Source organism: Ochotona curzoniae, unplaced genomic scaffold, assembly GCF_017591425.1.
Source record: "Ochotona curzoniae isolate NIBS_2020 unplaced genomic scaffold, NIBS_Ocur_1.0 contig_66, whole genome shotgun sequence".
Lineage (NCBI taxonomy): Eukaryota > Metazoa > Chordata > Mammalia > Lagomorpha > Ochotonidae > Ochotona > Ochotona curzoniae.
This window is the reverse complement of record NW_024466512.1, coordinates 8,208,645-8,233,135: the sequence shown is the minus strand read 5'-3', so window position 1 is coordinate 8,233,135 and position 24,491 is coordinate 8,208,645. Positions and strand designations below refer to the sequence as shown.

Sequence of the window (24,491 nt, the reverse complement as noted above, 5' to 3'; positions counted from 1 at the left end):
ACACACCACCAAACACCAACCTGGGCATCATGTATTTGTGAATCCCAAATGAATCAACTTTTACTACATAAACTTTCATCAGAACACATGTTTGCAGAAGCATGCAAATGTCTACTCTTATATATCCAGACATAAAAGTTTAATCCCACAAAACTAATGAACACAACACAGCAGTCACTCCTGAATATGATGTATACATCACATACCTCACTGTTGACCTAAAACCCAATCACTCCATGGCAGCCTGGAAGGAATACTGATGTAATAAACGACAATAAGAAAAAGCCACTTACATAGTCTAGTCTTTATTGAAAGACTTACTTCAACTGTGGTTTACAGCTTTGGCTTCACTTGGCCACTCATTTTAGCCTTTCACTGCCAGCAGACATAAAATCAAGTGGGAATAGCATGGGGGAAATATTAGTAGAGACAATTAGGGCAAAGACAGCCGTCAGAATCACATCAACAAAAATCCGTACGCCATAAACATTCCCTTGCATTCCTAAGAACCTCTGCTGATGCTGCTTTGGGTGAACCTGGGAAAGAAAAGGCAAGGATTCCTGGGCTTCAATCAGATCAGGGAGCACTCACTCCACTGGCAGAGAAGTGTGTCTGTCAACGTGACAGCTGTATTGTCTAAACTGTGTATTTCATCTGGATAAGTAGCTTTACAGTTTACAACCATGTAACACGAAACAACTCCCGTTAACTGGTGATGAACTGCTGTTCTCTTTTGGATTAAGGAAAGGACACTTCAGTCATAGGTTCACTATGGCAATAACTAGCCTGGATAACTTTATTCCATCACAGATCATACTGTCAGGAAACCCTACAGCTACCATCAGAGCTGCTAGCTGTCAAGAAGCCACTTCGTTTGGGGGTAGACCCCCCCCCCCGCCAAAAAAAGCAAACTGAAAATTCAACAGGTCCTTATCAAAAGCAAAAAGAATATTTTAGTTCTCCAAGTTTCACACACATTCAAGAAATTTTTAACTCAGGGGCACGATTCATAAAGTGTTTTCTCTACAAAATATAACTTCTCCAAAAAACATTCCCCAAAGACACCATGAACAAAAGGAACTGGGGCATGCTCCAGGAGAGGCAGGTGTAACTGAAGACTAAGGCAGGGAAAATCTAAGGAGCCTCAAAAATGCCTGGCCCAAGGATGAAAAGCTCCAGACTGGTTATTTTTTTTTTCATCTTTAATACATTTGGCTGCAATTTTAAGTGGGGAAAATAATACTCAAGTCACTGTGGTCCCCAATTTATAAAACAATTATTATTTTAAAGCTAATTTTAAGACTTCATATGTTTTAAGAACACACTTCTGGGTGCCAGCTGCATCTCACTACTTAATAAGAAAGAATCATTTTCTCATTTTCGTGCCCAGGCCAATATCTGAGTACGTTGCCAAAATACCGGCACCCCTAACTGCACAATCTAGACACATAGTGTTTAATCTATTTTACATTCCTGCTTTATAGAAATTTGAGGCAGATTTTTACCCACACAGCCTGACAAGCATCTGGGAAGCAAAGTTAATCTTTCTCAACTGACTTTTATAAATTCTGCACACACACAACTCCAGCCACTGCTCATGCTCGCCATCCCAAGCATCCTACCTACAAGGAAAAAAAATCAATTAAAAATAAAGAGTCACAACTCTGTGTACTATTTAAACTGAATATCCAATTATAAATTGGTACATCGAACTGTCTAAATAAGATGTTTTAGCAATCTTGTTAAAAAATTCTTGGGCAAAATATATCTAATTTTTAAAAACACCCCAAGATTTTTAAAAAACACTTCTAACTATACAACTTATAGGAACCTTGAAATTGGTTTATAAGGTTTTAATTAAGGTATTTACATACCAAATAATGTGAAGCAAAAAATAAGAAAAAAAAATTAATTTTCAGTGACATTTTAGAACACACTAATGCATCAAAGATTTTATGAAATTAAAATTAAGGCTTTTTCTGTGTAGCAATTTGTGTAACTTTAATTTTACGTAGTAGCCAACCTTGGAAATGTCAGCCTAAAGACATTCTTCTCCATCTACTGCATCCAATGCAGTGCAGTATGGTAAGTGTTACTCCAAGTAATGACATCGCTGCTACTGCTATGTTGAAGCATGCTTTTTAAACACTGTAGTTATTCAATATTTACAATGTATATCATTTAAACTTCATGTAAAAGCACAAGTATGACTGTCTGACTGTAATACAAACACCATACTTGTAATCCCCCCCAAATGAAATGTAGTACACTACAGGTTTATTCATCGACACCTTTATGAAGTTTTAAAAATAGGCCTTAGTGTGGACCATCAGTGCATCCTCACGTAACGAGACCACGCTGTTCCTTATTTAGGTGGCAGGCTTTCAGTCTGGCTTCAGTTTCCTTAGGCATAGACAAAGTGTTTCCTTCAAAGCGACTCCAAAATCATGCATTTCTTCTGAATATCACACTTCTCTCTGCTGACTTCAAATGCAATCCACCTCAGGGCGGGGGAGGGGAGTATCAGGATTCAAGATGAACTTACATGGATTCCGTTTTCCTTGTTCCTCCCTTTTTTGCTCTTTTAAAAACACAGTGAGTTAAAATACTGAACAGCAAGATAAAAATGGAATCGTATCTAAGAATCAAAACGGATTACTCATTTCTCCTATCATATCAAAATGTGTAGGCAGAACTGTCTTTATTGACTTTATTTTAGTTTTTGTACACAAAGAAAAATCATGTTCATATCCATCATGAACAAAAACTTAAAAAGGCAGAACTAGAAGACATGTGTCCTTCACCAAAGCAAAGCTGTGCTAAAGGTTCCAAACATTTCAATTTTTAAAATAAATATTTTCATATTCCGATGTCTACTTTCATGTCTTCAGAGTGTCACAGGAAATCGAAGCCTATCACGAATGACCATTTTGCCTAGAGTCCCAGCTCACTGTGTTTGGTAACTTGCCATACCATATCCAGCTTGGTTGGGAGGAGGTATTACTGGAGGGGGAGCTTGTCCTTGAGGAGGCTGGGCACCAAAGCCGCCCATCCACGCCGCAGAGGGGGATTGACTTGGAGGGAAAAACAAGAAAACACCACCGGGTTATTCACACAAAAACCCAGCAAAACCTAACCAAAAAACAGGAAATCCACAACAGAAGAAAATCCTATATGAACACAATAGATATCCTACTATCAGCCTTAAACTTTTGATTTGATATAATCACAACTTATCACAATAGCATCTCTAAAGAATACTTGAAAAGCTGACCTTTTATCTGCTTTCCTCAAAAAGTCAGACCTACACAGAAAGGCAGGGACGGTCAGAGGAGAACAGAAAGGGAAAGCGAGTGAGCGATCTTTCATTCACTGGATCACTCCCCAGGTTGCCCAACAAGCAGGGCTGAGGCAGGCTTAAGCCAGGAGCTTCATCCAGGTCTCCAGAGGTGGCAAGGGCCCAAGGACTCAGCCACCTTCACTGCTTTCCCAGGCCATTAGCAGGGAGCTGCATTGGAAGGGGAGCAGCCAGGATGTTAAACGGCACACATACAAGACACCTGTGCTGCAAGTGGTGGCTTTGCCCACTACACTACAATGCTGGCCCAAAAAGTGACTTTGTTTTTGCAAACAGAAAAGTTTATTTGCAAAGGAACCAGGGGAGCAGGAAAGGGAAGGAAGGAAAGGAAGCCGGGAGGTGGGGTGCCTCTTGAGAGAGGAGGGAGAAAGACACCCGTGACTTCTAAAAAATGATTCATTCTATCATCTGCCCATCACTTACCAACTTGTAAAAAATTTGTTTTACACACAAAAGCACATATTAAAATATTAAAATAAATATACAATGAGAATAAAGGTCTGACATGGCCTGGCTTTTAAAAATAAGGAACCAACTCAAAGGAAAAAACACAAAACAAACAAACAACAACAAAAACACACAAAGCAAAAATGAAGCTACTTAATTTCACATAAGTTTCCAAACATGTATAAACAAAGATCTTTTCTATGGCAAAATTTAAAATACTTCTACACACAAAATTAAAGTTTGTGTATTTAAGTACAAATTACATATGCACACATGAAATTAAATATTCATAAAACACATATTAGATATGTAAGCCAAATTCTATCAACTGCCTCCTGACAGTTGGACACACCAAAGTATTATCCCAACTTCCCTTTTCATTCAGGTAACGTTAATTTTTTACATCACATTTCATTAGAGTTGTTTCTAAATGCTTATAATGCCAAAGAGCTTCATATATTTTAAACAGATTCTCGCTAGGAAAACCCATTTTCTGTTTCTACAGTAAGAAGGACTCAAAACAACTTACTCTACTCCGAACCCTTGCTGACTCCACGGTTGCCCGTACACCCCGTACGGCGGTACTTGCCACCCGTTGGCCATATACTGTCCATACTGCGGTGGGTTCCCATACACCTGGCCCCATTGGCCCCACTGACTGTAGTCGACCTAGGAAAAAGCAGATTATTGTTTTAGGGAGCAAGTAAGAAACACCGTTCTTGAAGAAAGAGTGGGAGACAAGGAAGAGTAAAACTAAGTAAGCACCCTTATGTGAATAGGACTCTGTTATTTATCATTGTCTAAGTTTATTGGGGTGGTGACACCTGTGAAAAGAAAGTATTAAGATTCAGTTAATACCACAAAATAATCACTTTTGAAATAGCATTAATACAATCAACTGAAAGTAGCTACTTGTTTTACATTATTTATTGCTTAGTTTAGTTTCTGAAGCTTTTATGTAGATATGTAAGATGGAAGACTTAAAAAGTGCCACAAAAAATTGAATTACCTGTTGGAAGTTTTTAGTCATATCAGGAGATTCTTTACCCCAATAGCATTTAACCACATGTCCTTCAATCGTAGTACCATTCACTGAAACAATGGCATGGGCCGCACTTTCATGGGTTGAAAATCTAGAAGAAAACATTAAGGTTTTATCTTTTGTGTTTTTATTTTAATGTTTACAAACTTTATTGATTTGAAAGCCAAGGTGAGAAAATGAGGGAAAGATTGATCTTCCATCCACTGGTTCACTGCTGATGGCTCTAACAGCTGGGACAGGGCCAGATAGATGGAGGCCAAGACATTCTTCCAGGTCTTGTGCAAGAGCAGCAAGGCCCACTCATCTGGCCTTCTTCCATTGCTTTCCCAGGACAATCAGCATGGAACACAAACATTGCAAACAGCAATTCAAGTCCTGGGTTGGCACTGTGGCTTAGTAGCTTAATCCTCTGCCTGTGGCGCCAGCATCCCATCTGAGCAGCACAATGCTCTGCTTTTGATTTAGCTCCTTGTTTATGATTCGGGACCAGAGCAGAAATGGCCCAAGTCCGTGGGTCGTGTACCCATGTTGGAGACCTGTAGAAACCCCTGGCTTCAAATGTGGCCATTTGGGGAGCGAATCAATAGATAGAAAATCTGGCTCACCTTCTATTTCTGCAACTCTGCCTTTCAAATTAAAAACAGAAACAGAAACTACTTAAGGGATCATGGAAGGCAACAATGTAACAAAGCAATTCATCCAACAGAAGAGAATTCTGACAGTACAAGCAACGCACTACCTGACAAAGGAGTAGCCCTTCTCAGGGAAGACTCTGATCTCCATAATTTGGCCAAACGGGGAGAACGTCTGTCTCATAAGTTGATCTGGAAAACAGGATGCATTTTTAAAAATCCCAGGATTTATAAAATTCGCACTAACAGTGAGGCAGCTCCGCCCAGCTGGGCCCTGGACACGCGTCATACCTGTCAACCCCGAGGCGATCCCTCCGCAGTATACAGTACAATTTTTTGGACTTGACTGATTTACTACATCTTCAAATCTCAACTGCTTAGTGTTGTCTGTAAGTAGAAAGGAAATGAACATGCTAAACAAATTATTATAAAACTATCTTCTGTTAATTACACAACACTAAGATTTGCCTCAGTGGGAAGATTAATATTTTTCCTGGTAATCATGACTTGATACAGTCAGGTGATTGGTAACTAGAAAAAAAGAAAAAACAACCCCATACATCAAAGCCCAGTACAGAATGGTTTCATGCTATGCTAACATTTAAAAAATGAAGACTCTACTAATACGTGCATAAGCAAAAGATCCACGATTTTAACATGCATAACTTACTTTCTTGTGTGCTTTTAGGTGCAGGTGGTTTACGTGTGGCCCAGTTAGTTCTGATTTGACGACCACCCAACCACTGACCTCCCATATGCACAATTGCATTTTCTGCATCCTAAAAAGAAAAAGAAAAAAAAAATCACAAAACAGTGGTTTCCAAGACTCACGAGACAAAGTGAAAGGTCAGTACTACTGGATCCCAAAAAACCTCATGTGTGAACGAAACACAAATAACCTACCCAAGATTCAAACTTGAGTGATTCATTAAAATTATTTTTGTTTAGATTTTAAAATATCAAATTAAGGCAAATTTATTGTATTTTACGTATGCAGGGAAAAGTAACAATCCCATTGATTAGTCAAAAATATTTCTTGGTTTCTCATGTTTCATTTGAATGAAAAGGAAAAACCCACCAGACAGAGTCATTCTCAAACATCTAGAGGTTATATACAGCTCCTTTTACTGAGGCACAGGAGTGGTAACATTTTCATTATTAGGCTCAATTGCCTATGCCCAAAATTCCACCTGTATTCTTTTAGTAACGTAGTAACAGATTATAACTATGATGCAAGGTTAAAAAGGTTAAAAAGGTTAAAAAAGGTTAAAACGGTTCTTTTGGGGCTTTTAAATTACAATTCAGAATGTTGTAACATGGTTGTCAATAAGAACAAATTCAACTGTTCCAATTAATGTGAATTTTCTGAGAGTCTAGTGAAGACAGAATGCAACTCTGGCCCTTTTCCTTACCATTCCAATTCATGCAGGTAATTTTTTTTTTAATTTTTAAAAATTTTGTCGTTTTTCACTTAAAATGCAGGTAATTTAAGATACTTATTTTAAATGAAGCAAATTGCTGGAAAGTATTCTCAAATCAACATCCACTGCAAAGTGACAGTGAGCACAGATGCTTACTTGTTGCTACCTCTGTCTTAAAGCAATCAAGATGAATCAACTTACAGTTCCATTCAAGTAATTTGCTGTAGTCAATATCATCCGCTTATAGCAATTTAAAAGGAAAACTCAACACTGGGATTTGCACAGCCAGCCTCTACATTCTCAGCTGAGCTCATGCACCTGAATCTTGGCCTTTAACTTTGATACTGCACACATGAAACTTTACTATTCTTCCTTACAATGTAATCATGCTATTTTTTCCCAGCCATCTCCCCAAGTTTATGAAAATAGAATTAATTACATTGTTATTAAAACACACACAAACAAAACATAACTGTTATATTAACAAACATATTTAAGATATAATTAATGAATACATTTAGTAAAACATTTAAACTGAGATGAAAGAACATACCAGTTTATTATAAAAAGATACAAAACCATAGCCTTTGGATTTTCCTGTTGCCATGTCTTTAACTACCCGGGCATCCCTGTGAAAAGAAGCACAGCTATATGAGGGGAGTAAGAGTCACCCCCAAAATAAAAACTAAAAGGAACCACACACACTGTATTGTGAGCATTTTTAAAAAATAAAATTCCAGTCAGCCCTAATTAACTACAGCCCTTCCTAAGCTCTCCCTAATGCTTCTTCACCTGTTAGAAAAAAGCAGTAGGACAAAAACATGTAATAAACATGCAACCTAACACACAGCCTGCTTCTAAACTCAACACTCAGATCTGAAGATTAACAGGAACAACATTTCCTTAGCTACTTTCTACTGGCTAGTGTCCGCTAAGGTTTACTGATTCTATAAATTACTGCAACAATGCTAACTACTTTACCATGCAATTTCTATAAATAGTTAAATGTCTTCTGCCTAGTGATACAAAATATATGAAATATTAAAAAATTGAAAAAGAGGAAAAAATAGGAATTAAAAAGGCATACATGGCCTGTTAACAGATTTCTTTATTTTTCTTGGTCAATTCTCTATCATCATTTTGGAGTTTGGGCAGCTGTAAATTTTGAAAAATTGACATTTTCAGAAATTTAAGAAAGGAGAATAAAAAACTAACAACAATGCTAAGCACACCAGTACGAAAACAACAAATTTACACAGAAATTTTAGTGAGTAAGTTAAAATGATTGGAAATATAGAACTCCATTGAATATAGAATGTTAAAATGTAAATACTAAAATATGTATATATAAATAATGTATAATAAGAATAAATAGAAATGAGAAAAAAATCTACAACTGAGTTCCAGTGTGCACAGTTCCTTGCAGTTAGCCTTCAAGATCCTGTCCATTCTTATGAGCAATTCTGCAAAATAACCAGAATGCTATTACTTTTAATTTGTGACTTGGATTTTAGAAAAACTGCAGGTCTCAGCTATACATAAAGATTGAAAAACAGCAACCTCTATTATTTTATACTGATTTTTAAAACAGCACTACTTACCACATTTACATTAAAAAGCAAAGCAAACATCAAAATAGAAAATTAAAGAATTAAGTCTTTCTTTCAAATAAATTATACAGAACAACAAATCGTATAAAGAAAAGAATTGTTGTTCTTAACTGAAACATTCCTGTAAATTAGTACCAAAACATTTAATTCAAGTATACAGGAAATATACAGAATAAATTGATTTTACTCAGAAAGATAAATTGTGATAAACATTTTATAGAACTTATTAATTTTCCAAAATATTTTATCAAGACAGCAAAACAAAGATACATTTTATTAAATATCAAACTAATTCACATTTGCCTCTAACTAAGCAAAATCAAGCAGCACTAACAAAAAAGTATAATTAATCTCACATTTACGACTCAGACATTGAAACATTTTAATACCATAATAATAATACTTTTCACTATGGTTATAATAGTAAGACACACTTATCATTGTATTTAAACAAACATTTTCAATTAAACCACAATATACCAAGGACTTGCCTACTTTATTTTATAAACTTCCCCCACAAAAGTTTAATACCACAATACAAATCATATTTATGTTTAACCCATTATTCTTAACCACCAAATTTTGAAAACACTTGACAAAAATTTGAACTTTAAGGTAGGTTTTATCATCTAAACATATTTAAAGATAACAAATATAATCATTTAAAAAATTAACATATTATACACAAGATTAGGATGAAACACGACCTCAAAACAGAGATGACATCAACATTTTCAACCACATCTACTATTCAAAAAACAAATCAAAAAACCAAAAACAAAGCAAAACAAAACAGAAAAACAAAAAAAACACAGTAACTAGAGAAAGAAAATCTTAGCTGCAGTACAAGTCAACCATGTGCAATTCTCCCAGCATACTGACTCCAGGACTAGCATGATACTTACGATATTTTACCAAAGGGGGCAAATGCTGATTTGATATCTTCTGTTGTAATTTCTGGACTTAAATCTCCAACAAATACGTGGAAGTGATCTGAAATCAAAGCATTTGGTAATCAAATACTTAAAAGTCTGCTCCTGAACCTTTTCAAGGCAACATCAATGGAGGGGGACCCTATTTAAGCTGGTGATGGCGCCAGGAAAGTTTCAGAGCTCCTCCACAGCGAAACGCGGCAGTACTTACTGGAGGTATCTTTTTTCTGGCTACTTGGTGTTGTTGCCCAGTTTACTTTGACCTCCTAAAAACAAAGATTATATTTAATACAATCATTAGGCATGTCATTTTAAGTTATACCACTTACCACTTATCAAATCATTAATCAAGTAGGCCTAAAAACACTAGGCTGAATAACAAAAACCATCACTCAGCAGTTAAATATTCACTTAAAATTTCACTAAGAATACCAACAAAAATGACATGCCAATATCTTCACATTACAGCATTCCATGATCTTACCTTTCCCAAAATTTTTCTCCCATTCATAGCAGCTAACGCAGCAGCTGCATCTCTGTGTTCATAAAATTCCACAAAGCAATATGGGTCATTGCTTGTATGCTGCAAAACAGAAAATCCAACAGAAGAGTTGACCCTTCTGCTATCGGGTTGCTGAGAAGAAAATCCAGGAGAAAACATTACTGACAGCTAGGAATGCACAAGGTGAGACTGCTTACGCTTATGAAAGCCTAACACTTTAAAAACAAGACTTAGGCCTAACCCTGACTCGGCACCTCAGGATACTGCTGAACTTGAACAGAACTACAGAATCAGGATCATCAGTGTCCTAAGAAAATATAAAATACTGGGGAGGCTCGCTACATACAAAATACAGGTGCTGTTACACCAAACAAAACCTCAAACTCAGATTTCATAAGGACCACTTTTTTCAACACAGTTTACAAAAAGGAAATTCTACTGAATGCATCATCGTCCTTCATAAACAGCATCCAAAAGAATAAAATACAGAAACAAACCAACTACACAAACTTTACTCCCAATCAATATGAGGAATGATATTACAAAAGTGGGCACTCTATACAGCTACAAAGATTGGATTCAGTGTGCATTTTCTGTATAAGGAACACAGCAGCAGAAAAAATGAATTTAAGATTTACAAGTTGGGCCTGGCGTGGTGGCCTAGCGGCTAAAGTCGTCGCCTTAAATGCACCTGGATCCCATATGGGCACCACTTCTAATCCCGGCAGCTCCACTTCCCATCCAGTTCCCTGCTTGTGGCCTGGGAAAGCAGTGGAGCACGGTCCAAAGCCTTGGGACCCTGCTCCCTCATGGGAGATGTGGAGGAAGTTCCTGGCTCCTGGCTCTGGATCAGCACAGTACCGGTCTTTGCGCTCACTTGGGGAGTGAATCATCGGACGGAAGGTCTTCCTCTCTGTCTCTCTTTTCTGTATATTTGACTTTGTAATAAAAATAAATAAATCTTTAAAAAAATTTACAAGCAGCAACTAAAACAAACCTTCTATCTACTTCCAAAATAATGCACTAAGTTCTTCCAAAGACTAGAAAAGACTAATGATCAAAACAAATTTTTGAAATTCTTTGAATAAAATATTCCAAGACAAAGCTACAATTTTATATCACAAAACCGACACACTATACAGGATCACAACTACCAAACACACTGTGTTTGTAAACACCGTGAGAGGAGTGCTACCATCACAACGACCAAATGGAAGCCTATACTGCTTTGACTACACAAATATCCAAACACATCTTTACATAAAGTTGCAAATATTCATCACTATTCAATGCAAAACACCCTAGAATAATGGAACCCTAGTGGGACTTACAAGGGGAAAAATACCAGATAAAATAAAGATCTTTCAACAATCACTGTTTTTCACTCCAGAAAAGTTTTAGAAGAAAACTTCAAAAATAAGACATCTAAACAATAGTGGTGAAGCAACCAGAAGGCATGTCCTCCAGGGGGAGAAAGGTGGGATATTAATACTGCCAGGCAAGCTATAGGCTTGCACATAAAATCCTATGGTTACAGCACTTGCTTGCTAATGTTTTTTTGAAAGTCAGATATACAGAGAGGAAGACCTCCTGTCCGTAGATTCACTCCCCAAGTGGCCAAAATGGCTGGAACTGTGTTGATCTGAAGCCTGGATCCCAGAGCCTTCCCTGGGCCTTCCCTGTGGGTACAGGGTCCCAGGTATATGCAAAGCGAGGAGTTTAGTTACTAAGCTATCGTGCCAGGCCCTTGCTTGCTATTCTTACAGAGGCTGAGAAAGAAAAATTGAAGACAGTTTCCAAATTAAAAAATACACACTTAAACTTCCCTTAAAATGTTAGTTAATATTTCCCAAACTCAGTCATTAAAGAATTTAAAATAGGGCCTGGCAAGGTAGTATAGCAGCTGAAGTCCTTGTCTTGAATGTGTGGGTTCCCATATGAGCTCCAATTCTAATCCCAGCAACCCCACTTCCCATCCAGCTCCCTGTTTGTGGCCTGGGAAAGCAGTTGAGGACGGTCCAAAGCCTTGGGACCCTGCACCTGCTCTGGAGAACAGGAAGAAACTCCTGGCTCCTGGCTTCGGATCAGCACAGCTCCAGTCATTGCTGCCTCTTGGGCAGTGAATCAGCAGATGGAAGACCTTCCTCTCTGTCTCATCTCTGTATATCTGACTTTCCAATTTAAAAAAAAAAAAAAAGAAAAAAAAAGAAAGAACCCCCCCCCCCAAATTTTTAAATAAAGACACTATTAATTGTGCTAATTGAAATTTCTTTTACTCCTACCGGTGAAACTTATGGTCTCTAAGGGAATACCACTGATTATATCAAAATATCCAAGGGTCCAATGGTAGGTGCACACGATGATACAGGCTTTGAGACTAAACCACTTACGCTTGCCATGCCAGTAGCAGGCCAGATCCACCCCCGTGCTCAGCTGTGTTTGTGTTGATGTGTTACACACAGTCCAAGATCCTGAGGTGAACAGCTGAAATCCAACCCTGCATATTCTCTTTTACCCAGACACACATGAACATTTTTCCTTTTTAATTTTAGCTAAGTATTTATTATGCATCATGGCCCCTAAATTCTGCAACAACAAAACTGGCACAAACTACACTCTGTCCGAGATGTTAAGATTTTAACTTGGGGCCCAGCGCAGTAGCCTAGTAACTAAAGCCCTGGCCTTGCAAGCCTCAAAATCCCATACAGGCCATCAGTTCATATCCTGGCTGCCCCACTTCCCTTCCAACTCCCCGCTTGACCTGGGAAAGCAAGCCGAGGACAACCCAAAGTCTTGGGACCCTGCATCTGCATGGGAGACACAGAAGAAACTCCTGGCTCCTGGCTTCAGATCAGCTCAGCTCCCGCCGTTGCGTCTGCTTGGGGAGTAAACAGCAGATGGAAGCTCCTTCTATCTCTGCTTCTCTCTGTGATTCTTATTTTCCTCTAAAAACTAACTAACTAAAAAACACACATATATTTTAGCTTGCCTCAGGATATATATTTATCATATAAAGCAGGCCATAATCAATGATAAAAAATATCTGAAGTTAAACATATACAATACAGTAAATGGAACTTATGAGAGACATGCCCACATGCCGTACACACTCCGCACTAGAACTCACGCGTGTTGTGAATGAGAAGTTAGACAGTGATGACCTAAAATTCAGTCATGTTTTGGTGCTGGCACCAATTTCATTAGATATAAATGTCCAAATAAAAGTAGTAGATTTTATAGCTATTTCTAGCTAGGGGAAGCTATGAAACATGATTCCTGCCCCTGGAATGGGTATATATTTACAAAGGTTTTATAAAGTCAATGTTGGGGCAGGTGTTGAGCGCAGTAACTGAAGTGACTGCCTGTTTCGGCAACGCCCCTGGAGCGCCGGTTCCAGTCCCAGCCGATCCACTTTGAATCCTGCTCCCTGCTAACGTTCTTGGAAAGACAGCGAAGATGGCTTAGGTTCATGGGGCTCTCTCCTTTCTCTGTGTAACTCGGCCTTTCCAATAAATGTTAGTTTTTAAAAAAATATTTTTATTGCAAAGGCAGTTACAGAGACAGAAAGATGTTCTTCCACCTTGTGGTTCACACTTCAAGTGGCTACAATGGCCAGAGCTGAGGCAATCTGAAGTCAGGAGCCAGGAGCTTCCTCCAGGTCTCTTACACTGGCGGGTGCAGGGCCCCAAGGCTTTGGCTGTCCTCGACTGCTTTCCCAGGCCACAAGCAGGGAGCTGGATGGGAAGTGGAGCTGCCAGGACACGAACCAGCATCTATACAGGATCCCAGCACATGCAAGAGGAGGAGTTAGCCACTGAGCCATTCTACCATCCATCAAATAAATAAAATCTCAAAAACTAAAGAAAATGTGCAGAGGGCCCGGTGGCATGGCCTAGTGGCTAAAGTCCTCGCCTCGAACGCGCCAGTGAACCCATATGGGCGCCAGTTCTAATCCCAGCAGCTCCACTTCCCATCCAGCTCCCTGCTTGTGGCCTAGGAAAGCAGTCGAGGACGGCCCAAAGCTTTGGGACCCTGCACCCGTGTGTGGGATACCTGGAAGAAGTTCCTGGCTCCTGGCTTTGGATCGGCATAGCACCGGCCATTGCGCTCATTTGGGGAGTGAATTATCGGACTGAAGATCTTCCTCTCTGTATATCTGACTTTCCAATAAAAATAAATAAATCTTTAAAAAAAATGCGCAGTGATTCTTTCTCTACTCTGTGGTGTCCCACTCTCTCCTAAACCCACTCCTCTTGGCTTCCACCCTAACCAGACCACTGCAGCTGCAGGGCCAATCACCAACGCACCCCCTCTGACCCTCGGCGGCCCTGACCACGCTGCCAACTATCTCCTCTAATGTTCCTTCTCAACCAACATACCCTCTTAATTTTCCTAATTCCTCCAAGGATCTTTTAAAGAGTAGAGTTCATTCCTCACAGGAACCCTTGAACACGGTACAAAGTGCTGCGCAGCTCCAGGGCGCAGACCTCGGTCGCCTGACTCTTCCCCACCATCTCCTCACCCAGGATCTGGCTTCAAACATCACGGCAAGCCTCTGCACGTGCCTCCACTAAGGCCACACTCACTCAACTGCCTTCACGCCACGTCCACTAGACCTCCCCGACGAGCTTGACTAGAGCTCGTGTTTCCTAGCACAGCCCCGTCCTCGCTCTGCCTCCCCACTGACCCTCCCCTTAGTACAGAGCACCACCACCCACACAACCACACGAGGAACAATCAGATCTTCCCCGTTTCCTCCTTTCCCTGACACCCACAGCCAATCCAGTCTACGGATTCGTTCTACCTCCAATGACAACCCAAATTACCTCCTTTATCTGTTCATAAACCACATTCAAGGACAAGCAACTTACCTGCACTAGGAAACTCTACTGCTTTCTGTTCTCGTCCCTACAATCTACTAAGTCGGTTTCTACAGAGTAACCTTAAAAATGCTAGTCAGAGAACGGCAAGTCTAAGTGCCCCCCGCAGTCACCACGTCTCCAACTAAAGCTGGACCTCTGTCCTGGCAGGCAATTCCCTGTGTGATTCTGTCCACCTCGCTACACTCAGTTCTTACCCTCCATCACTCACCAGCCTGCTCTGGTTCCACAAACACAACAAGCTCACTGCCACCCTGAGGCTTTCACACTGCCCACCCCTCTGCCCCCAGCTCCAAGATAGCACCATCTCCTTCTCCTGTCCCTCCACACCTAGCCCAGCAAGGGCTAACTCTCCAATCGCGTTATTCTCTCAATGGGTCCGTTCCTATCTAGTCAGAGAGCTCACCTGTCTGCCACGCCATTACTTATCACATTGCCTTGAGTAGTATCTACTCTAATCCTGCTGTGCTTTTTAGTTTCCCTTTCTCAGCACGTCTCCCTGCCTTCTCCACTAGCCCAGGTAAACAGCCTTCTAACTGAACTCTCTTCTTCCCCCCACTCCTATGGAGCCAACTTCAACCACTGACGTTTCAAGTGGCAGCCCAGGAACTGACACTCCAAGCGTGGCCCTGCTACCAGGGCCACGGCGGCTGCCACCGCCCCTCTGTGTTCTGACAGCCCCATCCACAGCACTTATGGTCCTATATCCCAGTTCCCTTCTCTTCAGTTTCCTTCTAAGATTCTATGGGGCTAGGAATTGTTCCGTTCACCATAATACCTCTAGCACTTACACGGCTCGCGCGCGCGCACACACACACACACACACACACACACATCCCTCCCCCCCACCTGATGATGGACAAACATGGACAGGACCAGTGGGTCCACAGCACAGCTGCAGAGGATTAACAAGTGTAACAAGTTTTCTTTGAGGACCAGAGTGGTAGCCTCACTGCGAAAGTTCTCGCCTTGAACACGCGGGCTTTGGATTGGTCACTTGGGGAATGAATCTTCCTGTCTCTCCTCCTCTCTCCATATATCTGACTTTGCAATAAAAATAATTATTTTTTTTTAAGTTTCCTTCGAAAACAGAAAACAAAATTACTACCTTAACCATTTAAATGCCAACCTAAAGTTGTTCTCCCCTTAGTATTTGTTAGACACACAGTGCTGCAAGCTAAGGTTCTTTTACACATACCAATTCCTAACTTAAAATATTTGCTATCCTGAATCACTAGGATTCTGATTTAAATTATATAAAATGCCACCAAATGTCTCACCACTCCAACATAACAGCCTTTTTCCAGAGACTCATTAGATGACAACTATCTTACGGAGAAGGACCACTTAAGAGAAATCGCACAGAAACTTCGCGTCCTCCCCAGAAACGCTACTGGAAGCTAGCGTGTTAGCCACATCAAAACAGAACAAATCTTTCCACCAAAATCACTGCAGATATAAAATAAACTTTAAAAATGACACTGATCAACTCCTATCTCAATATGCTAACCATCACGCTGACCGACAGCACAGGAAACCGGGAAGACCTTACCTCTGTTATCATTTTACAGCTTTTACAGGGTCCAATCTGACTGAACAACTGAAGTATAAGGACTTCCGTCACATCTCTGGAGAGGTTACCTACGTATCTGCAAAAAACAAAACAAAACAAAGCAAAACAAAAAACAGCAATTAATTTCTTTAGCTCTCACTCTAATGTGTAAAATACAAAAATAAAACGCGCCCTTGTTTAGAAAGCAACCATTGCTCCTGGGTCTGAAGATATTTTAAGAGAAAAAACTCTGTGGCCTTGCAGGTTCCAGAGTATATGCCTCAGATCCCTTTATAAGTGTTCATCCCATGTTTTTGCTGAAACCTTAAACCAGTTTCAAGGTAATACTCAAATTTCTCATTCAAAATATACACATATATGGCACATGCGTCACAACACTCAATAAAGTGTTATGAGCCATGAAGTGAATTCATCCTAGATTCCCAATCATAGCAGTTAGAAGAACAAAGAACAGAATTATTCAAATTACAGCAAAATGCAAAGCATGCAGAGGACTTTGGTTTGTTTGCTAAATAACAATCACTGACAATGGCATGTCTTAGGATAGCAGGGTAAAACACTAAAATTTCCTAATCCTAAATGCACCACAATCAACAAAATACATCTTCATGCATATCAAAAATAAAGATAATGTAAACATTTCTTTAAAAACTCAAAGAAAGTTTAAGACAAATCCAGATACATCATTGACTATGGATATCTAAAGACTTGGGATTTTTCTAATTACAAATGGCTCAGTGGCTAAATTCTCACTTTGCAGGTGCTGGGACCTCATATGGGTGCCAGTTCATGTCCCAGCTACTCCATTTCCCTTCCAGCTCCCTGCTTGTAGCCTGGGAAATCAGCACAGAATTGCCCAAAGCCTTGGAGCCCTAGGCCCGTGTGGGAGACCCGGAAGAGGCTCCAGACTCCTGGTTTCAGATTGGCTCAAATCTGGCCACTGTGGCCACATGGAGAGTGAACAAGCAGGTGGAAGCTCATTCTCTCTCTAAATCTGCCTTTCCAATAAAAATGAATAAATCATATAGAAGTTTAAACATGAAGCAGTGAGTACCACTTCACCACTTACAGATGGCCATTTCTTTCTCTTGTACTATGGATTTACCTTAAATAATCAACAAACCGCCAATCGTTTAAGTTGTTCTGAACTCAACATATTTGTCAAACTTGGCAACCGTCACCAACAACTCCATAAACCAAACAGAATTGGTAAATTTAACATCGCATCTTCTGCAAAGTAAAAGAATATAATTTTGGGCTGATGCAATGGTTCAATTGACTAATCCTTCCCCTGTAAGCGCAGACATGCATATAGGCGTCAGCTCATGGTCCAGCTGCTCCACTTCCACTCCAGCTCCCTGCCTGTGGCCGGGGAAAGCAGCTGAGTATGGCCCAGTCTTGGGACCCTGCACCCGCATGAGAGACCCAGAAGCTCCTGGCTCCTGGCTATGGATCAGCTCAGCTCCAGCCACTGCAGCCACTTGCGGAGTAAGCCAGCAGATGTACGATTTTCCTGTCTCTCCTCTGTAATTCTGCCTTTCCAATTAAAACAAAAAATAATAATAAGTAGTAATTTTCTAACTCAAAGTATCATTGCACTAATAATAACTTCAGTGTGCATGCTCTACAGAACTGAAACACACGTCCAACTTGACTGAACCCACGCCAGTGGTTTGAAAAATGGAAAAGATATCCCATAACATTAGGAACCTTTTAAATAAAAATAACCGGCTGCTGGTGGGTCTCAGGACCGGCCCGTCCCAGGACTGGATCCCAGATGACAGCCACCACGTGCACGTGGTGAGCTGTCCCCGGGCCTGCCTGGGCTCCGGGGGCTGCTCCCTTTGGGGTGAGAACACCGAGGGGGGAGGTCTCTGTGACTGGGTCCTTTGCTGGACAGCTACTCCCGCTGGAGAGGATGAGCCGGGATGGGGGCGAACCAGACTAAGCAGGGCTACAACACCTGTATGCCTCATGTGGACTACATCAGGGAAAAGCCAGGCTGGGCTGATTATTCCTACCGGTGCAAGCAAAATTAGAGTGGATGAGGGTTGTTTGGGCTTAGCCACAGCATCAGCTGGCAGAAGCTGGCACTGGGGGGCTAGTTCTGTCAAGTCAGATATACAGAGAGAAGAAGAGACAGAGAGGAAGATCTTCCATCTGATGATTAACTCGTGAGCGCAAAGCCAGGAACCAGGCACCTCTTCCGGGTTTCCCACACGGGTGCAGAGTCCCAAAGCACTCAGTCGTCCTCAACTGCTTTCCCAGGCCACAAGCAGGGAGCTGGATGGGAAGTGGAGCCACCAGGATTAGAACCGGTGCCCATATGGGATCCAGGCGCGTTCAAGGCGAGGACTTTAGCCGCTAGGCCATGCAGCCGGGCCCAGTCCATCATATAATTTCACCTAAATTTTACCTAGGGGCCAGCGCTGTGACTTAACAATGCTAAGATCCCATACAAGAGCCAGTTTAAATCCCATTTGCTCCACTTCTGTTTCAGCTTGCTGCAAAACAAGAGGATGGACCAACTACTTGGGTGCTTGTAACCACATGAGAGACCAATTAAAAGTGCCTGGTTCCTGGCTTCAGTCTGGCCCAGCTCTGGCCCTTGTAGCTGTTTGGGGAGTGAGGCAGCAGTTGGAAGGCCTGTCTCTGAAGTCTGTTTTTCAAATAAATAAAATCAACCTAAAAACAAAAAGGCTGCTTTTCAAAATGATTGATTTATTTTTATCAGAAAGTCAGACAGAGAGGAAGATTTTCCATCTGCTAATTCACTCCCCAAGTGACCGCAATGGCCAGATTTGAGCCAATCTGAAGCCAGGAGCCAGGTACTTCCTCCAGGTCTCCCATGAGGGTGCAGGGTCCCAAGGCTTTGGGCCATCCGCTATTGGCTTTCCCAGGCCACAAGCAGGGAGCTGGATGGGAAGCAGGGCCTCTGGGATATGAAATAGTGCCCATATGGGATCCTGGTGCATGCAAGGCTAGGACTTCAGCCACTAGGCTATGGTACAGGGCCCAAGACTGTTTTTTAAAAAACAAATTTAACCCAAATTTCAAATCGCCCTTTCCTTAAATGATTTTATTTATTTGACAGGTAAAGTTTGAATGAAAGATCGTCAATCTCCTACTTTACTTCCCAAATGGCCTCAATACCTGGGGCTGGGACAGCAGGGCTCCAAGGATTTAAATCATCCTCTGCTGCTTTTCTAAAGTGCCATTTTTTTTTTAAAAAAGATTTATTTATTTTTATTGGAAAGTCAGAGATAAGGAGAGATAGAAAGATCTTCCATCCGCTGATTCACTCGCCAGAGCTGAGCTGATCCGAAGCCTGGAGCTTCTGGGTCTCCCATGCAGGTGCAGGGTCCCAAGGCTTTGGGCTGTCCTCGACTGCTTTCCCTGGCTTCAAGCAGGGAGCTGGATGGGAAGTGAAGCAGCTGGGATACGAACGGACACCCATATGGGATCCCGGCGCTTGGCATGAGCAAGGCAAGAACTTACCTACTGAGCCCAACATCTGTCATGCCTTTAATAAGATGAGTAACAGACCTTCAGCAGGGAAAATACCCTTGCCTACCCCAGCTAGAGGTCCCAGCACATTTACACAGAACACCACCAGCCTAACACCTGCTGGTCTTGGGCAGATTCTGCATCCATACACAGATTTCTAGATTTCATTTCATTTTAGGAGAAGGTTCTAGAGGTACATCTAAACTGACCAATTATGTACAAGGAACATTCTCTCACACACACATTTTGAGGAAACAGAGACCATGAATAAGTTGCATGAGCGGCATGATTATAGACACAGGATAATCAAACTGCTAGTCATTTCTTAAGGTTTACAGTATTCTGTCTCACTTAGATGTTCAGATCATACTCCAATCTTAAGTTTACTTCCTCCTTTTCACTGAGCTGTGAGGGAAAAAGAATGGCTTTAAAGGAAGGACTGTGTAACATGGCTAATGTCCCAGAGCCACAACTGCTACCAATTTTGACGTAGTGGAAGACAGAAAAAAAATACACCACAGCAGAACATTATAACCTAGTGTCCCACTGCACACGCACAGTGGTGTGTACACACACACACACACACACGTAACGTGTATGAACATGTATGAACGTGTACACACACGTAACGTGTATGCATGTGTATGAACATCACGGAGCAAACCACCGCGACACAAGCCCCCGACATGTCACAGGCAGGCATCGGGCAGGCCCTTCCACCAGCAGCACTACACAGCATACTCGCATTTGTTGTGGTTTTTTTTTTTTTTTAGATCACAAAAATCCAACACATAATATTCCCAAATAAATGTCAAATGAGAATAAAGAACACCAGAAACAGACCTTTAAAGAAACTATATGACAACTCGAACCTTAAGCTCAATTCCAAAGCAATTATATGTCACTTTAAATACCATCAAATAAATTAATAAGACTGTAGGTAATGAATATTTAAAAACCTACCTAGGCTATAAACACCACATTGTTTTCTGAAGATAGAACCATATGTCTTAGCTTGTGTGTGTCTGTAGGGAAAAAACCTCACTAGTAACACACAGGCATTTTAAAGAAACAGTTTAAAATAAGCTGTGTTAATACATTAAGAAAAAATATTCTTGCCACTCAAAAACCTAATCCATAGGTCAAAATGTAAAATATGGGCTCTCCATAAAGAACTCTGACAACTCCAACCCCTAACATCACTTTCATCTAAAACAACCCCTGAAAGAAAAATATGTAAAGTAGACATTTTTAAAAAACGATTTGGGGTTAAATACCTGTAAAATATTTTTAATCTCAAGGTCTCTTAAAAACATAAACAGGCTACTCATGACCTTCATGTCTGCCTAACCTTAGATCAACCAAGACTTTAAAAATTGTTATAATGAAACAAGTATAATGACTGTAAAATATTGAGTATCTCTTCCATTGTATGCAAAGAGCTAAATGCTTAGGGGTGAGACTTGGCAAGGCACAGGCCTTTCCTGCAGCAGAATGGGCGAAGCGAGTCCACAGACACGGCCGCCCAGCCACCAGAGACAGCAGTGTTTAGGCTGCACCTCCATGTACACATGTCACAGGTTTCCAGGAAGAGCCATGACAAAAGTAGGTAGCAAAGAGGTTAGCCATCAGTTCACTGGAGAAGGTCGGCCAGGGATGAAGCTGGACAGGTGGAGATGCGGGTATCACTTAGCAGGACACAACCAGGAAAACGGATACAGTTTATAAGACAGGTGGACAAGAGAACTGATCAGCTACTGGACCGCTATTATGATACAATGTAACTCAACTTGGTTAAGGACCCGTGCTGGCTGGGTGGTAAATCCAGCTCGCCCTGACACTTCCATCAATCTACTGGTTCCGAAACAAGCAGTAAGCAACAACACTGAACAAATACCAAATAAACACAGAAGCTGAAGGACAAGTTTGAAGTTTGTTCCCAAGTTTTCCTTTTCTGGGAAGAGAAATGGAAGACAACACAAAACATCAATTAAAAAGTCATTTTTCATTCAGGCATCTGGCGTGCTCAGATCAGCCTCAAATTCTCCAGGCACTACAGCAAGCGCTGAGGAGAGAGGTGAGACATACAGGAGTCGCGTCCAAGGCCACAAGAAATAAAAACGCTTTCTCACTCCCTCCTCCAACAGTTTCTGAGTGAGTTCCCTGGGGTGCGCCTGCAGTCAGCCCCCCGCCCCAATATCGTCCCCCAACAGGGACAAGCAGAGCCCAGCAAGCTCACACTTCAAGAGACGCGGCGTCTTCCTGCACTCGAGGGGCCGGGCAACCAGAAGATGCTCAACTTAGGCACTGCCTTAAAAACTACCCTGGCTTGGAGGAAAAGTGCAGGAGGAAGGAGAGAGTGCCACACGATGGGGATAGGAACGCAAACGCTGAGTCATCACTCTTCCTTAAGACCAAGGGAAGCTGAGATTCATTCATTGAGCCTGAGCTTCGCTGGGGGGCGGGGGGAAGCCCGTCGGTCCCCGATGGACAGCGGGCGGAGACCTCCCGAGACTCAGCCCTTACCGCGCACAGGGACCGGGAAGCGGTGACCCGAGTCTCCCAGCTGGCGGGCGGCTCCGCGCAGCGAGCGCTCCAAGTGAAAACTTTGGCTGCCCAAGAAAGGAAGATGCTGGCGCGGCCCGAGGCGTCCCTCCTTGCGCTTCAAAAGTAGCGGGCGCCGGGCGCTGACAGCGTGGGCGGGGGCACGTGGGGCCCGGGCACGGGGGCCGCTGCCCGGCGGGGCTCCGCGGGCACCCGATGGGGCGGCCGGGCCGAGGCCGCGCGGGGCCACCCGCGCCCGCGCCCGGCCCCGCCACCGCGGGCACTGGCAAGCTCCCGGGGAGCCCCCCGAAACACAGGACGGGGAGGAGCAGGGGCGCTCCTGGAGTGGGAGGGGGGACTGACAGCCTCAGCCAGGCGGGGTGCCAGGAGTGCCAGCCGACCCAGTGGAGGCGAGCCCCAGACCCCAGGAAGTGACTGGCTTTGGGGGAAGGGAGCGCTTCCTTCCCAAGGAACAGGGGACCGAGGAGGAATGCACTTGGCGCCCGCGCCACCCCGGCCCGAGAGCCGCCGCGTCGGCCGGCCCCGGTTCTGCCCGCTCCCTCCCTCCTTGTCCCACGTCTCCCGGGCCTCGGGGCACTCGGCACCTCCCCAGTCTCGGATACTCACAGAGTCCGGGGCTGCCCGTCGTCTTCCATCATGGTGGGTGCGACGGAGCGATCCCGGGACAAGGGGGAGGGCAGGGCTGGGGAGGGGAGGGGGTGGGGAGGAAGGGGAGGGGAGCTCCGGGCACCGGCTGGGGACAGAGGAAAGGCCACCGAACCCGGCTCCTGGGCTCTGTCCCCCCGGCCCGCTCCGGACACTGCGCTCCAACCAGGAGCAGCAGGAGGAGGAGGAGGATGAACAAAATGGCCGCCGCCACCAGCCAGGCAGGAAGCGAGGCAGAGCGCAGGCGCCGCCCGCCAGGTCACCGCTCAGGCCAGCCGCGGCGGCCTGCCCTGGGGTCGGCCGAGGGAAGGGATGGAGGGGGACCGCTGAGGGAGCCCGGGGTCCGGACCACGTCACCGTGGCGGGCCGGCTGGCCGGCTCCGCTCAGCCAGCTCCTGAGGGGGCTCGGGGCAAAAAGAGAAACGCCGGGGAAGCGGAGAAAGCTCTGAGGATTGTGGTCCTGGAAGAGGGAGAGGGAGAGAAGCACGGCTCCAGAGGGCTTCTGGGAACTGTAGTCCCAAGGAGACGGTCGGCGCCCGCGCCGCGCTGGACGCGAAGAGCCTTCTGGGTAGTGTAGTCGTTTGTGGAGCAACCAGGAAGTCGGCGTGCTGGGACCGGAGAGGGAAGACGAGAAAGCGACGTTCAAAGCCGGGTCCGACCAGGCAGCGAAGCGCTGCCCGGGGAGGCAAACTACAAGTCCCAGAGTGCCTCGCGCGAGGGGCTGTCCTAGGAAGGTGCCAGGCATGTTTAAGGCCGTAGGGTTGACTCCGCCTGCGATTCTGCTCCGCCTCCGTCCAGCCCGAGAGCGGTTTCTTCAACTGCGGCTCTGGCTGCGCTCTGGCTCCGCGTGGAGTCCGAGCCAGCTTGCCTGCGTGGCTCTCGGCTGTCGGTGCGAACGGCCGGCCCGCGCTCTTCAACCGCCGCCTCGCGCCTCGGGCCCGACGGGGAGCTGGAGGGCCGGGCCGGCCCCGAGGCCTCTCAGGGTCGCGTTTCCGCACGGATGCGGCGGCTTCCCTCGCCTGGGCAGCCTTGGGCTGTGCATTGCTTCCCACGTGTGTAGAATTTCGCGATCCAGGCTCTCAGCGGATCTGGGGGTGCAGGACAACCTTCCCCCGCTAGGACGACTCGTCCCCTGCCCCGTTCTTGAATCTGGGGGAGGAGAGCAGTTGGGGTGATCCGAAACCCGCTGGAACAGAGACACGCACAGTGAGGCCTTTGCCCCTGTCGTGTGCGCGGTGGGTGCGCCACGTTCGAGCCCGCCCTGCATCCCCGTAGACCCGAGCGCAGCACCCTCGCCTGGAGCCCCCTGGAAAGCGTGCAAGGCAGAGGCTCCTGGCTGAGAATGGGGGGCGGTGGGCAGGGCCCGGCCCAAGTGCA

The 24,491-nt window shown here is 43.8% G+C and overlaps 1 protein-coding gene across 12 annotated transcripts; it reads right to left on the bottom strand.

Moving 5' to 3' along the window:
- Positions 1 to 289: 289 nt before the first annotated feature.
- Positions 290 to 23,625, bottom strand: TIAL1 (TIA1 cytotoxic granule associated RNA binding protein like 1). 12 transcript variants are annotated; one of them, XM_040992011.1, is made up of 12 exons: positions 23,076 to 23,625; positions 16,377 to 16,473; positions 9,927 to 10,025; positions 9,654 to 9,708; positions 9,416 to 9,503; positions 7,454 to 7,529; positions 6,150 to 6,258; positions 5,771 to 5,866; positions 5,587 to 5,671; positions 4,815 to 4,938; positions 4,335 to 4,474; positions 290 to 3,074 (listed from the first exon to the last, which is right to left on the bottom strand). In XM_040992011.1, exons 1-12 carry the CDS (start codon positions 23,105 to 23,107, stop codon positions 2,948 to 2,950), a joined length of 1,128 nt encoding a protein of 375 aa, XP_040847945.1. In that variant the 5' UTR covers positions 23,108 to 23,625; the 3' UTR covers positions 290 to 2,947. The 12 variants fall into 12 exon arrangements, 10 of the variants coding, with proteins under 10 accessions (XP_040847945.1, XP_040847947.1, XP_040847944.1 ...); XM_040992013.1 differs by having other exon boundaries at positions 4,800 to 4,938; positions 9,927 to 10,017; positions 16,363 to 16,473; positions 23,076 to 23,325; XM_040992010.1 differs by having other exon boundaries at positions 9,927 to 10,076; positions 23,076 to 23,313.
- Between the last annotated feature and the right edge of the window lie 866 nt (positions 23,626 to 24,491).